This window comes from Piliocolobus tephrosceles, chromosome 1, assembly GCF_002776525.5.
Source record: "Piliocolobus tephrosceles isolate RC106 chromosome 1, ASM277652v3, whole genome shotgun sequence".
Lineage (NCBI taxonomy): Eukaryota > Metazoa > Chordata > Mammalia > Primates > Cercopithecidae > Piliocolobus > Piliocolobus tephrosceles.
Window position 1 is genome coordinate 112443505 of NC_045434.1, and position 18194 is coordinate 112461698.

At 41.4% G+C, this 18194-nt stretch overlaps 1 protein-coding gene across 7 annotated transcripts; it reads left to right on the forward strand.

Moving 5' to 3' along the window:
* The first annotated feature begins 1283 nt into the window (after positions 1–1283).
* Positions 1284–17530, forward strand: HENMT1 (HEN methyltransferase 1). Of its 7 annotated transcripts, none has more exons than XM_023196256.2 (9): positions 1286–2010; positions 2504–2602; positions 5100–5228; positions 7063–7175; positions 7917–8051; positions 14652–14831; positions 15464–15641; positions 15767–15850; positions 16822–17530. In XM_023196256.2, exons 2-9 carry the CDS (start codon positions 2582–2584, stop codon positions 17245–17247), a joined length of 1266 nt encoding a protein of 421 aa, XP_023052024.1. In that variant the 5' UTR covers positions 1286–2010; positions 2504–2581; the 3' UTR covers positions 17248–17530. The 7 variants fall into 7 exon arrangements, with proteins under 7 accessions (XP_023052029.1, XP_023052024.1, XP_023052022.1 ...); XM_023196254.2 differs by having other exon boundaries at positions 1286–1813; XM_023196257.2 differs by having other exon boundaries at positions 1286–1768.
* Positions 17531–18194: the final 664 nt, after the last annotated feature.

An 18194-nucleotide genomic window follows, 5' to 3' on the forward strand; every position in this document is an offset into this window, starting at 1 on the left:
TGGAAAAATAAAGGCTGAATATTCCATCGTATGTTTATATCACATTTTGCTTATTCATTCATCCTTTAATGGACATTCGGGTTGTTTCCACATTTTGGCTACGTGAATAATGCTGTTACGAACTTTAGTGTACAAATACCTGTTTGAATTCCTGCTTTCTTTTGAGTACATACCCAGAAGTGAAATTATTATTTACTCTCAAACGTTCTCTTTTAAATTATATCCTGTAGTAAGGTGTACACTCCTTTAATGAAGACAGTCTGCTAAAACTAGTTTCCCCAAGTCAACAGGAATCTCTCAAACTGTAATGTGAAATTATCGTTGAGTTTTTTTTTCTTTTGAGGCATGGTCTGGTTCTGTTGCCCAGACTGGAGTGCAGTGGTGCAATTATAGCTCACTGCAGCCTCGGACTCCTGGGCTCAAGTGATCCTCTGGCCTTGGCCTCCCAAATAGTTGGGACCACAGGCAGGCGCCACCATGCCCGGCTAATTTCTTTTTTTTGGGAGACGGGGTCTCACACTCCTGGGCTCAAGTGATCCGTCCGCCTTCCAAAGTGCTGGGATTACAGGCGGCAGCGACCAAGCCGGGCCTTATAATTGAATTTTTGAAGCTTATTGTTAGTTATGTACTTCTTTACCTATGACACCAGACCCCCAAATACCAAAAATAAGATTGGTGTAATTTATCACTGCGTTACCCTTAAGCTGTTAGCATAGTGCTTTGCTCATAGTAGGTGTTAAATGTTTGAAAATACAGTTCCAATATATCATTCATGGCATATTAATAGGCTATTAATTCAGTAGTGAAAACACCAGCTTTTGCATCTTTTAAAATATAAGTCAATCTTTTTTCCCTAAAGAAGGCAGCTTTGTCCCTCCCCTCACCCCCCTAATACTCTTCCATCACACACAGGTAATAAAGTACTTATACATATTAAGTAGAGTCTCCAGAGGGAACGATGGCAGGATACAATAATTTTCTAAGAGATCTGACAGTTCTATCCACAACACTCGGATAAAACTATTTCGGGAGTCGGGTGGCGGGGGTGGGGGACGGGGCGTTGGGAGCGGAAAGAACGTTTTTCTGAGCGCAGGTATCACTGGGCCAACTTCACCCAACCTACATTCCTTTAAAGCTCCCGTGGACTGCTCTGGGATCAAAGCGGAGACTGACTGGGACTCCAGCCGCCGGCCGCCTCGCGTGGAGCCTTGCTCCTCTCCTCTTGCCGCCTTCCGCTGGCCGAGACCGTTTTTAGGCCTTTGCCACGCTTCGGGAGCGCCACGAACCCAACAGCCACCCAGGCCGCCTCTCGGCTCGCGGTCTGCGGACACATGCTCGGAGTCGGGGGCCTCCGCCAATAGCTGCCGTGCCGTGCCGGGTCGCAGCCGCACGCTAGCGGGGTCAACGGCGCGGCGAGCGCAGGGGTCCTCGCCAAGGTTCGGAGGAGGACCTTGAAGATGGCTTCCGGGCATACGCCACAGCGGCCGTTACCAGACGCAAAACCGACGCCTCGGAGCTGAGAGCCTAGAGGGACAGAGCTCGGCGCACCATGGGACTCCCGGGGCCCAAGGCCGACCGTGAGAGCGCACGAGGTTGGCCAGCCCCGCGAGGAAGCCCAGGCGCAGGTGTGGGCGCTGGCGTAGCCGCGGCAGTAGCGTCACGCAGCGAGGCCGCGCGTGCGCGGGCGTCAGGGCGGCTCTGAGTTGAGGACGCCGGCGGCACGGCGCCGAGCTTTGCTCTTTCGGTTGGGCATGTTTCTTACCGCAAGGTGATGGAAGCGACGGCCATTACAAAGACAGAAGCGTTGGCTTCAGTGAGCAGGGTTTCGTTATACTAGTTGGTGACTAACATGTTGCCTAGATTCGAGACTAAAGTCTAGTTGTTGGAGACACATGTGCAATAGAGAACCAAAATTTAAATTCAAGTTCGTGAGAGAATTGGACAGATGTTGGAGCATCTCTAGTTTATTATCAAGGACACTTTTTTCCCCCTCGAAATTTCATTTTGACGGTGTGTGGAAAAATTCTTGAAAAAATTTGAAGTTGAGGGTCTTAGCAATGAAATGGGCAGAACTCCTAAGATTGCTCCGTTTGTATCTAATTGAACTATTAATGATAGTAAAGGGACAGGATGAGTGTTTTTGTTCTTAGTAGGGTTTGAGATAGTGAAAAGCCACGCTTTCTGAGCCTGTTTGCGAATGTCTGAAAAAATACTGGATACATTCTGTAGATTAAATGGTAGTCCACATTTAATCCACAGATTGGCTGCTGTGAATAATGCGGCTATGAACTTAGGTGTATAAATATCTGTTCCAGTCCTGCTTTCGTGTTTTTTTTTCTTTTTTGAGTACCCAGAGGTGAATTCATTATTTACTTTTAAGCGTTGTATTTAAATTATATACTGCAGTAAGGAGTAAGAAAGAGGCTTTCCTTCTTCCCTACTGAACTAAGCAGCTATTTCCTTCAGGCAACTCTTTACAAAAACGGTTTTGTATTTATTACAGCTGAGTCAGTGTTGATTTTCTCAAATAGAGCCTGAAGGATAAATCTTCGTTTTTGTTTCAACAAAACTTGGAAACAAAATGGAAGAAAATAACCCACAGGTAATGCCACCCTTCTTAGCTGTGTATTTGACTCTTAAGAATTATCACCTGGATGTATTGTGCGATAATTGCAAGCAAAATTGATCACGTTTAAGTCCTAGCATTTCCTGGGGTGTTGGTTGAGGTAAACAAGGGTATACATAGATGAAAGAGTCACACTTGGTGTATGTAAGTAAAATAAATGTTTTTATTTTTATCACTAGCTGTTAAAGTAGCAAAATCTATTTTAAAAACATTCTAAGTAGTGTTTCCCCAGTGTGATGGTGCATATGGATCACCCAGGATTTTGTTAAGCTGCAGATTCTGTTTAAGGAGGTCTAGGGTGAGGCCCGCGCTTTTGTTTCTCAAGTTTCTAGGTGAAGATGCCACTGGTTTGGAAACCACATTGGGAGTATCTAGGGTGTAGCTCTCTGCTGTCCAGTAGCTACACATGGCAAGTGGGCATTTGAAATGTGGCTAGTGGAACTGAGGAACTGAACTGCAACCTTTTTTTTTTTTTTTTTTTTAAGACAGGGTCTTGCTGTGTTGCCCAGGCTGGAATGCACTGGCCCAGTCATGGCTCACTGCAGCGCTGAGCACCCGGTCTCATAACTTCATTTTTAATTTTAAGTTTAAAAATGGATATTTGATTACAGGATTGGAAAAAAGTATGGAATAACTTGGGTACGTGAATGTTTATTTTAAATGTAAAGTTTTTAAATCGAATACAGACAAGTATTTCTGATGAAACTTTTGGAACTGAGATACAGAAGTACAAAATATATAGCACACTGGATTTTGAAGACAATGTGAAAAACAAGAATCTAAAATCTCACTTTTATATTGATTTTATATGGAAATTATATTTTCAATATATTGGGTTAAATATTCTAATTCCAATTATTGGGCTACAAGAAAGTTGCCTACTTGTATTTATCTATTGAACAGTGCTACACCAGATATCAAATACCCTTTGGACTACTTTTATAATACTGCTGTGTAGGAACAGTAACAGCTGTTACAGATTAATCTTATAAATCCTATTTTTTTCTTGAGGTCATGTTAAAGAAAAAATTAGTCTGACTTTATTGAGGACTGTTGCAATAAGAACATTGCGAGGATGAAGAATTTGACCACATAGGGTGATCAGATAGCAGGGGTAGAAGATTCTGTCTAAAGTGACTTAGAAGTATTCTTATTAAAACTGGGTTAGGCAGCCCAAAGATAGGATTGGGGCCAGGTTTGAGGTCTATTCAAGAAGATGGCTCAGAGGAACCTGACTAAAGTTTGGTCAGGAAGAGAGTCTTTTGCTGGCGTGGTGGAATGTTTGTACAGATGCCCAACTACTCAGGAGGCCGAGGCAGGAGGATTGCTTGAGCCTAGGAATTTTAAATTAGCCTGGGCAACATAGTGAGACCCCACCTGTCTTAAAAAGAGAGTGTTGGCCAGGGGTCTCACTTAAAAAGAGAGAGAGTTGGCCAGGTGTGGTGACTCACGCCTATAATCCCAGCACTTTGGGAGGCGGGCGGATCACAAGGTCAGGAGTTCAAGAAGAGCCTGCCTAACACTAAATACAAAAATTAGCCAGGCATGGTGGCACGTGCCTGTAATGTAGTCCTGGCTACTTGGGAGGCTGAGGCAGGAGAATTGCTTGAACCTGGAGGGAGGCAGAGGTTGCATTGAGCTGAGATCGTGCCACTGCACTCCAGCCTGGGTGACAGAGCAAGACTGTCTTGGGGAAGGAAAGAAAAAAAAATATTATATATTATATATATAATCTATATATATAATCTATTTTATATTATATATATATAATATATATATTCAGTCATTATAAATATTTTCCAGCCTCTTGCCTACTTGGACCACAGGCTTTGGCAACTCACTTTATAAAATGTCCCTTGTGGTTACGAGTCTTCTAATTGTTTTCTTTTTGTTTTTTTTTGAGACGGAGTCTTGCTCTGTCATCCGGGCTGGAGTGCAGTGGTCGGATCTCAGCTCACTGCAAGCTCCGCCTCCCAGATTTAAGCCATTCTCCTGCCTCAGCCTCTCGTGTAGCTGGGACTACAGGCGCCTGCCACCTCACCCAGCTAGCTTTTTGTATTTTTTAGTAGAGACGGGGTTTCACCATGTTAGCCAGGATGGTCTTGATCTCCTGACCTCGTGATCCACCCGTCTCGGCCTCCCAAAGTGCTGGGATTACAGGCTTGAGCCACCGCTCCCACCTTCTAATTGTTTTCGTTGAATAATTCATTAGTAATGTTCCCTTCAGCTGAAACTAAGCTATAGGGCGCAGAAAGCCAGATTCTCACGTATTAAAAGGCATGAGGATGCTTAGATGAACTGTGGAGGAAATGCAGTGCTACCTAATGATTTTAGGACAAGGGGTATGTGAAGGCCAGTGTGTTTTTCAAAGTGATTGGGGGAAATAAAGGGCTTTTTTTTTTCTTTGCCCCTTATTTAATTTCTGAAGTCATGCATGATTTAGAACCTGTCTTTTTTTGTTTGTGAACTTTAGTGCAGTAGTGTGGTTGACGGTAATTTTGAAGAAGTTCCCAGGGAGACAGCAATTCAGTTTAAACCTCCACTATACAGACAGCGGTACCAGTTTGTTAAAAATTTAGTGGATCAACATGAGCCTAAGAAGGTAGGTATTTCTCTTTCCAAACATTTAATTATTAAGACTAGTAGACTAGTCTTATGAGGTGTTTTGTCAAATGGATTAGTCTGGAGAGACTTTTCACAGGGATTACTGCAATAGGGAGAATGCCGCAACCACAAGATCTGCAAGTGTCTTAAGAGTTAAGCAAAAGAGGTTTTTCTTTTACTGGCGAAGTGAACAAAGCTAGAAACTAGGGAGGTGGGATGAAAGGGTGGTTTGAAAGGACAGTAGAATGGGGAGCCTTAAGGAGGGGGCTCTTTCCTCAGGCTAAAGTTCAGGGCCCTGGGGAAGAAGGAAAGTTTGAATAAAGTATGGTTAAAAAAGGAATTTTCTTCCCATTGATCAGTGGGGACAAGTATTCATGATAATCATTTGAAGCAAAGAATGGAAACACAAGGAATCTTATCTAAGTTTTATGGAGGAGGGTCGTTCTTTGGTTCTTTGCGGTGAGCCCTTTTCTGGAACACAAAGCATAGGTAGATTCCTTTAGCAGATACCAGAAACACAGGGCTCAGATAGAATTCAGCATTGTCAGGTTCAAATGTGAAGAAAATCTTGAGATTTTGTAGTTGGATATAATCTTGTAGGTACCGTATTTCTAGAGCATTTAGTTAGAATATCGGGCAAACTGGTATGGTAGCCACAGGTATTGTGGTTCTTTCAAAATTAGATGATAATGGGCCAAGTGCAGTGGCCCATTTACACCTGTAATTCCAGCACTTTGGGAGGCTGAGGCAGGTGGATAGCTTGAGACCAACCTGGCACCATAGTGAGACCCTGTGTCTACAAAAAATAAAATTAGCTGGGAGGCTGAGGCAGGAGAATGGCATAAACCCAGGAGGCGGAGCTTGCAGTGAGCTGAGATCCGGCCACTGCACTCCAGTCCGGGTGACAGAGCGAGACTCCACCTCAAAAAAAAAAAAAAAAATTTAGCTGGGCATGGTGGTGCGTGCCTGTAGTCCCAGCTACTCAGGAGGCTGAGGTGGGAGGATCCCTTGAGCCCAAGGAATTGAGGCTACAGTGAGCTGTTACCACCTGCACTCCAGCCTGGGCAACAGAGCAAGATCCCGTCTCAAAAAGAAAATTAGATCATAATGAGCCTACTCAGTTAACTTCAGAGGAAAGTCATAATTGCATACAATCTACATACATACATCCATACCTGGTTACTATACTAATGAATTGGATGTGAATTAGATGTGGGTAAGGTGAATTTCTAGATGAAAGCTTTCTTTTTCTGCTTGATATTGAAGACTTAGTGAAGATTCCTGTGTGTGAAGGTTTCCCTTAACTGCACCACTACTGTTTCTATCTTTGTAGCCATCTATGCATGTGTATTCAGGTGAATCATCTAAAATTGGCTTTTTGGCAGCTCAAAGTTCAGTATGGAATTTCAGATGGTTGGAGGTAATTGTTTAATCAAATAAATGTGTGAGGGGTGAAAGCAAAGTTTTAGAAAGCTTTGTTTGCTGAAATATGCTGAGAATATTTAAGACTTCAAATTCTGATTCTGAATGGGAAAACTGTGTACCTAATTGTTTCTCATTAGTTCAATATAGACAGTAACAGTTGTTCTGGAATAGGAATGGACCTTTCTATTTTACTATGATCAAATAGAAATTCGCCTGTGGGCTTATAAAGTCTGAGGTTAATTTGTGTTTATATGTGTGTGTGTGTGTGTAGAATCTTCTGCCAAAAAGATCCTTTTATTATTTTATTACTGATATATACTACCCTCTCTCCTCCTCAAAAAAAAAGTTTTTGATCATGCTTCTCTGGCTATAAATGTCTTTGAAATAACATTCTGTCTCATCTACAGGTTGCAGACCTGGGATGTGGTGATACTTCACTCTTAAGGCTGCTAAAAGTCAATCCATGCATTGAATTGCTTGTTGGAGTAGATATTAATGAGGATAAATTACGATGGAGAGGGTAATACCTACTTTCTGAAAGAATTATGCATTAATCTAAAACTAATGGCATTATTAATTGAGTTTAGAGAAAGTGTTGATTTTATACTTGTTTTAAAAGATTGGGGCTATTAGGGATTTTCATCTCACTGAATAATCAGGCTTTGCCATAACACTAAAAATACCTGCATTTTATTGCTACCAACTTAAAGTATAGCCTCCATTAAATGATTATAATAGTCAAAGCATTGCAAACTAAAATTCAGATAGCAGAATCTCATCACTTTAATGCTGGACACTATGATAATTTATAGCAGAGAATTTAAAATGCCCCAGAACAGTGAGGCCAAGGCTCCAGGCCACCACCTCCATTTTGAACCATAGCATTTCTCCTATCTCTTATGCATATAGTATATATACATTAGATTTCCACAGATTGCTTGAAGAATATTCTTTTCCTAAAGAACAGAAATCTCAAAATCACTGAATCAAAGTAAGCTGGAAAACCAAAAGTATTACAAATGAAAACAATATAACAATATTAAATATTCAAAGTCTTTTTTTCATTGGCCAGTAACTTCCCACTGTGAGAGGAAGTTTCCCCAGGACCTGGTGTTTAATATATCAAGACAAAGAAAACAGGCCATGGCAGACTTACATCAATAGAGGTAGAAGATAATTGTCAGAGGATCTGAGTTCTGTAGCTGGTGAGAATTTTCAAATAGATTGTGTTCAGAAAGTTTCTTCAATAATTATTTTGCAGGGATTCGTTAGCTCCTTTCATGGGGGATTTTCTGAAACCTCGGGATCTGAATTTGACCATCACATTGTATCATGGCTCCGTCGTGGAGAGAGATTCTCGTTTGCTTGGATTTGACTTGATAACGTGTATTGAATTGTAAGTTTTAAACTGATATACTGTATAACTGTTCATTTGCAAAACCTGAATAAGTCTCAGTGATCTTAGTGTCCTAAATATTTACGTCTTGATTATTGTAAGGAAAACTGCTCATTGGTTGGGAATATCTTTTTACTCTGCTTTTCCGGCATTTTACTTAGAAATTTCAAGTATACAGATAAAAATTGGCATAAATACATAGAACCAAGAATACCTATACCCCTCCTTATCCAGATGTTAACATCTTCCTCGCTTTTTAAATAATTTGTACATTGCACCCTCCCTCTTCTGTTTCCCCCTCCTCCATCTCCCATTAGAGTTATTTATTTATTTATTTTTTTCCCTGAATCAATTAAGGGTGTACCCATGGCCCTTTGCCTCTACTGAAAAATTCAGTTTAAAAGTTGGAGGCCTCACACTGCTTGACTTGAAAATATACTACAAAGCATTAGTAATAAAAATATCATGGTCCTGGTATAAAAACAGAGACATAGACCAATGGAACAGAATAGAGATAACCCAGAAATAAATCCATACATTTACAGCCAACTGATTTCAACAAAGACACCAAGAACATACGTTGGCAAAAGGACTCCCTTTTCGATAAATGGTACTGGGAAAACTCCATATCCCTATGCAGAGTGAAATTAGACCCCTATCTCTCACTTGATACAAACATCAACTCAAGATGGATTAAAGAGTTAATTGCAGACCCAAAGCTATAAAAGTACTAGAAGAAAACAGGAAATGCTTCAGGACATTGATCTAGGCAAAGATTTTGAGTAAGACTATAAAAGCTCAGGCTACAAACAGAAATACACAAATGGGACTATACGAAACTGACATGTTTCTGCACAGCAAAGAATAGAGTGAACAGAACCTATAGAATGGGAGAAAATACTTGCAAAGTATTCATCAAGGGATTAATATCTAGAATATACAAGAATCTCAACGGCAAAAAAATAACCCCAAATAATTATACAAAGGGCAAAGGACCTGAATAGACATTTCTCAAAAGACATACAGGTGGTTAACAAGTAGATGAAAAAATGCTCAACATCACTAATCATCAGGGAAATGTGACTCAAAACCATAGTGAGATATCTCATCCCATTTAGAATGGCTGTTATTAAAAAGACAATAAATGCTGGCAAGGATGCAGAGAAAGGGAACTCATATAAATTGGTGTGGATGTAAATTAGTACAGCCGTTATGGAAAACAGTGTGGAGGTTTTTCAAAAAACTGAAAATAGAACTGCCATGTGATCTAGCAATCCCACTACTGCATATTTATCCAAAGGAAAGAAATCAGTTATATTGAAGAGAGATCTGCACCCCAGTGTTTATTACAGCACAGTAGCCAGGATATGGAATCTACCTAAATGTCCCTCAGGAGATGAATGGATAAAGAAAATGTGGTATTTAGGCTGGGCGTGGTGGCTCACGCCTGTAATCCCAGCATTTTGGGAGGCCGAGGCAGGTAGATCACCTGAGGTCAGGAGTTCAAGACCAGCCTGGCCAACATGGTGAAACCCCATTTCTAGAAAAATACAAAACAATTAGCCGGGCGTGATGGTGGGCACCTGTAATCTCAGCTACTTGGGAGACTGAGGCAGGAGACTCACTTGAACCTGGGAGGTGGAGGTTGCAGTGAGCTGAGATTGCACCATTGCACTCCAGCCTGGGCAACGAGCAAAACTCCGTCTCAAAAAAAAAAAAAAAAAAAGGATATATGCACAATGGAATACTATTCAGCTGTAAAAGGGAATAATGAAATTGTCATGGATGAACCTGGAGGGCATTAAGTGAAATAAGTCGGGCACAGAAAGATAAATACCACATGTTCTCATATCTGGGAACCTAAAAAATGAGCTTAAATTTAAGTGTAGAGTAGAATTATTATTGGCTGGGAAGGGTAGCAAGGAGGAGAGGCTAGGGAGTGATTGATTAATGGATACAAAACTACAGATAGATAGGAGGAATAAGTTTTATTGTTCTATAGCACTGTATGGTGAATATAGTTAACAGTTGTGTATTTTTAAAGAGCTAGAAGAGGATTTTGAATGTTCGTAGCATGAAGAAATAAATGTTTGAGGTGATGGAGATCCTTATTACTGTGACTTGATCATTACACATTGTCTACATGTATCAAACTATCACTCTGCATCCTATAAATATGTACAGTTCAGCTTATTTCCAAGGCAAGGGGTATTATGTAACCAGTCCCCTGTCCCCGATTTTTAAATAAGAATATTTTTTTATTTTGGGCTCCCATTGATTAGATTCAGCTTATGCATCTTTGGAATACTGCAGAATGCCCCAGAGATTATTTGGGTCTTTCTCATGGCCTCCCATCTGGAAGCACATAATGTCCATCTGTCCCTCCTTGATGATATTAATTTTGATTCCCCTTCTCCTGCTCCCCGGTCAAGGTGTTTGCTCCACTGTGTAATTGCTGTTTTGATTTTGCCTTTTTCTTTCACGACTAATAGGGAGACATATTGAGATATGTAGATCTCAATATGTAGATACTTTGTCACACATTCGTATTTCCCCCTAGATTTAGCATCATCAGTTATTCTTGTCTGATCCAATCTTTATGACAGTGGAGGCAAATGATGTTTACTGTGATTCCAGTACTACCTCTAGACATTTACCAGTCAACCCTTGGCATTTTACCAGGAGCAAGAGCCCGCCCTCTCCCCACTTATTTATTTATCAGTAAGTGAACTTATGAATTCTTACTTTTTGATGGTTTATGATTTATTACTGCACTTATTTTCTTGTCCCAGGGTTGGCTAATGGGGGCCCCATTGAGCTGGCTCCTGAGTCTTGAGATAGGTCTCATTTTTGTAAGTACTCTTTGACATCCCAGATGTGCCAGGCCTCCCTCCTACTTTTCCTTCTCTGGTCCCGGAATAACTTATTTCTCAAAGGAGCTCTGTTTCCTTTAAACGGGGATTGGTATTTAGGAACCTAAGATAGGTGCTTCTTAATGACTTTTAATAGTTAAAGGGCTTGCTCTGTGGTCAGTTTGCCTGGTTGTGTGTTCAGGTTGATTTCTCATTTTTATTTGTGTTTGTATGTATGCATTTATGTATTTTGAGACAGGGTCTCGCTCTGTCACCCAGGCTGGAGTGTGGTGGCATGATCTTGGCTTACTGCAACCTCCACCTCCCAGGTTCAAGTGATTCTCTTGCCTCAGCCACCTGAGTAGCTGGGATTACAGGCACGTGCCACCATGCCCAGCTAATTTTTGTATTTTTAGTAGAGATGGGGTTTCGCTATGTTGGCCAGACTGGTCTTGAACTTCTGGCCTCATGTGGTCTACCTGCCTCGGCCTCCCCAAGTGCTGGGATTACAGGAGTGAGCCACTGTGCCTGGCCTGATTTCTAATTTTTAGTAATATGTACTGCTCCTCCAAAGCAGAGAGTTTACTTTGTATTTTTTTGTATTTTCTATTGCCTGGAACATACTAGTTATAGGAAGCAAAATTGAATGAAGAACAAAGGAGCCATATATCAAGTTTAGAACAGCAACTGGCAATAAGAAAATCTACTCGTAGGTATTTTGGTCTCATCATTCGTACTTAAGTATATCCAGTTTGTCCTCCTTGAAGTTAGTGTTTCAGTTTCCTGTGTACCTCTTCTATTATTTTTATTTTTATTGTGGTAAAATACACATAACAGAATTTTCCATGTCAACCATTTTAAGTGTACAGTTCAGTGGCATTACATTAACATTGTCATGCTGCCACACTACCATCCATCCACAGAACTTTTTGTCTTGCAAAACCCAAACAATTACCAACCTGGTAACAACTCCCTGTTCCTGCCTCCCAGTAGCCACCATTCTATTTTCTGTCTCGATCAGTGGAATCAGGCATTATTTGTACTTTTGTGACTGGCTTTTGCCACCTCTCACAATATCTTCAAGGTTCACCCATATGCTGTAGCATGTGTCAGAAATTCCTTCTTTTTAAGGCTGAATCATCCATGTTATATGTGTATACTGTAGGCTGTTTATGCATTTATCTGCTGATAGACACTTGGGTTGCTTCCACTTTTTGGCTATTGTAAAAAACGCTGTTCTGAACATGGTATACAAATATCCATTTGTGCTCTGCTTTCAATTATTTTGGGTATATATCCAGAATGGAAATACTGGATCATATGGTAATTCTATTTTTAATTTTTTTGAGGAACTACCATACTGTTTTATATTGTTTTCTGTAAGAGCTGCACCATTTCCCATTCACATTATGGACCAATAACTTACTAGTCCAAGAATGGCAGTGACTTGGCTCGTTGAAGTCACTAGGAACCAAATTCCTGTGTCTTGTTCTACCGTTCCCTGGAGTGTTAAACCTATCTGTGGTCATAGCTGTGTCACAGACATATTCTCCTGGTTAATAGGAGAGGGGAAAATCACAGAGGCATGTATGCTAAATATTTTAAGACCCAGAGGGGGAAAACATCTCTTCCATTCACCCTCTGTTTGTGAGAACTTAGGCTTGTGGTCACACCTGGCTGCAAAGGAGGCTGGAAATGGATCCTGTAAACGGGCAGCCATATGCCTGTGACAACTCTTACTATGGAGGAAGAATAGAGTAGAATCTGGTGGACAGCTAGCAGCATCCACCACAGAAGTCCTTGCCAAACTGCCTTCCTTAGGAGTTGTACTGATTCACATGCCTATTGCTTATGTAGGAGGGTTTATTTTCCTACCCCTTCACCATAAGACTTTTCCAGTGTTGTCTTTTCCTACTTGATCTTTGACAGTCTGCTAGGAGGAAAGTAATCTCAGTGTACTTTCAACTTATATTTTTCCTGTATCACATTTTCACCTGTTCCAGAGTTCAGAGCACTTCTCTGAACTATGTGTTTTTTTAATGAATTTTTCTTCTTGGATTGTTAATATTTTTCTTACTAATTCATATGCTTTCTTTTTATGTTAGGGAAATTAGCCCAATTAATATGATACACATAGCAGATGTTTACCCCCAGTTTGTTTTCAGCCCATCACCCCAAACACTTATTTTGTACTATTCCTTTGCCATCATCTTCCTTTATTTTCCATCACTATAGTTTTGTCCTTTTGAGAATATATGACAATAGAATCATACAGTTGGTAACCTTTTTTTTTTTTTTTTTTTTTTTTTGAGATGCAGTCTTGCTCTGTCGCCCAGGCTGGAGTGCATGGAGTGCATGGAGTGCAGTGGTGCAACCTCAGCTCACCACAGCCCCTGCCTCCCAGATTCAAGTCATTCTCCAGCTTCAGCCTCCCGAATAGCTGGGATTACAGGAGCATGCCACCACGCCTGGCTAACTTTTGTATTTTGAGTACAGATGAGGTTTCACTATGTTGGCCAGGCTGGTCTTGAACTCCTGACCTCATGATCCACCCACCACGGCCTCCCAAAGTGCTAGGATTATAGGTGTGAGCCACTGCGCCTGGCCACAGTTTGTAACGTTTGAGACAATCTTCATTCACTTTGTGATGGCTTTGAGAGTTATCTGAGTTCTTCTGTGTGTCAGTAGTTGGTCCCTCATAATTTCTGAGTAGTAGTCCATTGTATGGAAACTCCACCTTTCATTCTTTACCCATTTAAAGGTATTTGGATTGTTTCCCGTTGGAGTGATTATGAATAGAACAATTATAAATATTCACATACAGGTTTTGTGCAAAGATAAACTTCACTTCACTTGTGAGTGGGATTACTGGGTAGGTCGTAGGTTTAAGAGTGTGTGTATGTTTTGCTTTTACAAATTTCCCTCTGTGCTGGGCGTGGTGGCTCATGCCTCTAATCTCAGAATTTTGGGAGGCTGAGGTAGGCAGATCACCTGAGGTCAGGAGTTGAAGACTAGCCTGGCCAACATGATGAAACCCCATCTCTACTAAAAATACAAAAATGAGCTAGGGGTGGTGGTGGGTGCCTGTAATCTCAGGTACTTGGGAGGCTGAGGCAGGAGAATCGCTTGAACCCAGGAGGTGGAGGTTGCAGTGAGCTGAAATCATGCTATTGCACTCCAGCCTGGGCGACAAGACTCTCTGTCTCTCTCTCTCTGTCTCTTTCTGTCTCTCTCTCTCTCTCTCTCTCTCTCACACACACTCTCTGTCTCCCCACACTCTCTCTTTCCCCACACTCTTTCTCTCTTTCTCTCTTGACTGAATTTTGCTTGTCGCCCAGGCTGGAGAGCAATGGTGCAATCTCGGCTTGCTGCAACCTCTGCCTCCTGGGTTCAAGCAATTCTCCTGCCTCAGCCTCCCGAGTAGCTAGGATCACTGGCGTGCGCTACCACACCCAGCAAAATTTTGTATTTTTAGTAGAGACAGGGTTTCATCATGTTGGCCAGGCTGGTCTTTAACTCCTGACCTTGGGTGATCCGTCCACCTTGGCCTTCCAAAGTGTTGGGATTACAGGCGTGAGGTGCCCCTGTGCCGGCCTGAAAAATTGTTCTTAGGTCATGTAAGCATTATGACATATTCAAAGAAGGGAGAAATCGATATACAGATGGAAATTGTTTTTGATAAATCAATTAGAAAAATATGTGCAAGTGAAGCTAAATTTTATTATGTCTTTCTCATTGACCATTGTAGAATAGAACATTTGGATTCAGGTGATCTGGCCAGATTTCCTGAAGTGGTATTTGGGTACCTGTCTCCATCCATGATTGTCATCAGCACACCAAACTCTGAATTCAATCCCCTGTTTCCATCAGTGACCTTAAGAGATTCGGATCATAAATTTGAGTGGACCAGAATGGAGTTTCAGACCTGGTAAGTTCAGAAGGGTTTTTGTTTATTTGGGATCCTGTTGGAGTTTAAAATCTTAGGAAGTAAATATTGATATACATACATTACCTAAATTGTTTTGTACTTTCTTCCAATAAAATTGATTCCACCGTGTGACTTAGTAGGTAATAAGATCACAAAGGAACCATTGCATTTGGGCAAGTGTGGAAAGGGAGGAGGTATAGTCACTGGGCACCTTTTATGTGAAGGCATCTGTAGTACTGGCATGGAGATGAGGAACAAAACAGAGGGAAGGTTCGGGCAGTGAGAATGAGCCTCATGCCGCTCCCTGGGGTATCTCCTGAGGCTTAGTCATGTTTTCTGGTGTTACTGCAAACCCAAATGGGTAGTCGGGTTGAACCCTTGTGGTCTCCTTGTCCACCCCATACCCTGCCCATGATGTTCCTTTCCTCTTCCATATTCTTAGGGTAACTTGGAAACTGACACTATATCCTTGCCTTGACTTCTCATTGAAATAAATTAGGAATTTGTAACTTAGAAGTATTTACATTAATTGTATTTTTCATGTTCTGTTATACTGCTGACCAGAAATGGTTCCTTATTTAACAGTAGCTCTACATTTACAAAAATGACTGCTGTCCTCGTTTTCGTTTCAGGGCTTTATATGTGGCAAATCGCTATGATTACTCTGTGGAGTTTACTGGTGTTGGGGAACCACCAGCTGGAGCTGAAAATGTTGGATACTGTACCCAGATAGGAATCTTCCAGAAAAACGGAGGAAAGGCAACAGAAGCATGTGTTTCAGAGCAGCATGATCAGCATGTTTATAAAGCTGTGAGTATTCTTTGTGAGATATCTATCAGGGCTAAAGGTACATTAGGATGGTGAACTTTTTTGGGGAGTAAGAATCCCCAAACTAGAGATGAGTATAAATGACCTTGCTTTGTGGTTCAACCTAGGAGAATTCTTCAGGCCCCATGACTTCTGTCCGAGTTAGCCTACGGTATCCTTTGAGACTGCCTGGCCCTTTGGTGTGTTTCAAGGCATGTTAAAGGGAATGATTGCTGGGGTTGTCTTAGAATACTTCAAAGTAGCTGGGTACAGTGGCTCACACCAGTGATCCTAGCACTTTGGGAGGCCAAGGTAGAAAGATTGCTTGAACCCAGGAGTTCGAGTGGAGCCTGGACAACATAGTGAGATCTCAATCTCTACAAAAAAACACCCAGAATACTTCAAAGCAATACTTCAGCAACCTTTTTTTTGGTAATCTGTTAGGATTATCAGTAGTAAAAAGGAAAGCCGGCAGCAGTTTCTCCCCGGCTTGGCTTAGGATATTACTCTTTGAGCCTACAAACTTCTCAGACCCTTTTGGTTTAAAGAGAAGAAGAAACACATCCTCCCCCTCTTTAAAAATTTATTAGGGGTCTTGTTCTGTCACCCAGGCTGGAGTGCACTGGCACAATCATGGCTCACTGTAACCTTGAATTCCTGGGCACAAGTGATCCTCCCACTTGAGCCTCCCAAGTAGCTAGGACTGCAGGCGTGCACCACCATGCTCAGCATTTTTTTTTTTTTTTTTGTAGAGACAGGGTCTCACTATGTTGCCCAGGCTGGTCTTGATCTTCCATCCTCAAGCAGTCCTCCTGCCCCACCTTCCTAAAATGCTGAGATTACAGGTGTGAGCCACTGCATTTACCCACATTTTCCCTTTTAACTGAACTATTTTTCGTTTTTTTGCCCTTTCCCCTGTAATATCAAGTAGAAATACTGGGTTCGTGTGACTTGGTAGAAACCTGGCTGGGAGACATTGGGTATTAGCATTAGAAAGCAAATGAGATAGTTAATGTCTGTGTGTCAGTAATTTGATTCCCATTATAATTGAGGCATTTACGATTAGTAGGATCTGACATATATTCAATATGTACATTTATTCTTACATGGCAAAAAAGTTACTGATGGCTTTGAAAAGTTTTCCATGTATTTTCCATATAAGTGTTTTGTTTTTTCCCTTCAGGTTTTTACCACCTCATACCCGAGCTTACAGCAGGAAAGATTCTTTAAACTTGTGTTGGTTAATGAGGTGTCCCAACAAGTGGAAAGCTTAAGAGTGAGCCACCTGTCAAGGCGGAAAGAACAGGATGGGGAACGGGGTGATAAGCCCAAAGACATTGGCGGCTCAAAGGCCCCTGTCCCATGCTTTGGACCAGTCTTCACAGAGGTTGAGAAGGCCAAGATCGAGAACTCTCCCAAACCCTTCTGTGTTGGAGATAAATTTTTCGTACCTCTGCAGAGACTCCTTGCTTATCCCAGGTTGAACCGCTTATGTGCTAATGAAGAGATGATGAGATCCGTCATTGCTGACTCAATTCCTCTGAGCAGTGATGGTTCTGCAGTGGTGGCTGACCTGTGTAATTATTTTGATGAACAGTTTGAGTTTTGAACCATGTTTATTTCCTGAAATTTCAGGGTCTCAGTGATAGTTGTGCTCAGTTAGATTTTAGGTTTTTTTTGTGTGTGTGTAATCCTAATTCAAGTAATGTTTTTAAAGTTTCACTGCAAAAGTCTGTGTTCCAAGCCATTGGACAGACCTGCTTGACATATGGCCAGACTGCAGTAAAGCCCTGAGAAAGATATTAGGGTTTAACTAAAAACAGGTGCTTTCCTTTAATCTTGGACTTTTTTGTTTTCTCAAGAATAAAAAGTTGGATGTGGTAATATGTTAATTTTGAACTTACCTATATTTTTTGTGTTAGAGCCATGAGTTGATTGTTGTTAGTCTGTTCTTACATTGCTGTGAAGAACTACCTGAGACTGGGTAATTTATAAAGAAAAGAGGTTTAATTGACTTCCAGCTCTGCAGGCTGCACAGGAAGCATATGGGAAGCTGGGGAGGCTTCAGGAAACTTCCAGTCTTGGTGGAAGGCCTTCAAAGGGGAAGCAGGCACGTGTTACACAGTTAGAGCCAGAGGAAGAGAGCTTGGGGAGGTCTACACACTTCTAAATAACCAGGTTTAACAACAAGAATAGCAAGGGGGGAAATCCACCCTCGTGACCCAGTCACCTCCCACCAGCCTGCTCCACCAACATTGGGGATTACAATTTGACATGAGATTTGGGCAAGGACAGAAATACAAACCGTATCAATTGTGATATTAAAAATTTAAGAGAAAGTTATCAAATATAGTGTTCAAAACCTTTTCCTTGGGGTAAGTAAGAGTAGCTTTAAAATTTTTCTGGGATTCTCTGTCTCCTTTATGCCAAATTGTAACCTGTGTAATATTTATCCTAGAACATTGATGAAACAGCAATGCAGGCAGTTGGAGGGCATAGAAGCCTCTTCATGAGGTAATTGCTGTCCATGTTTTTTTTTGTTGTTGTTGTTCTTTT

Bases quoted from the DNA above. Each gene is read 5' to 3' on its own strand.
- HENMT1 (XM_023196256.2), top strand. From the start codon at position 2,582: ATGGAAGAAAATAACCCACAG. The intron at 5,229-7,062 runs GTAGGTATTTCT...TCTCATCTACAG, and splicing joins ATCAACATGAGCCTAAGAAG to GTTGCAGACCTGGGATGTGG. The intron at 15,642-15,766 runs GTGAGTATTCTT...GGTTCAACCTAG, and splicing joins ATCAGCATGTTTATAAAGCT to GAGAATTCTTCAGGCCCCAT.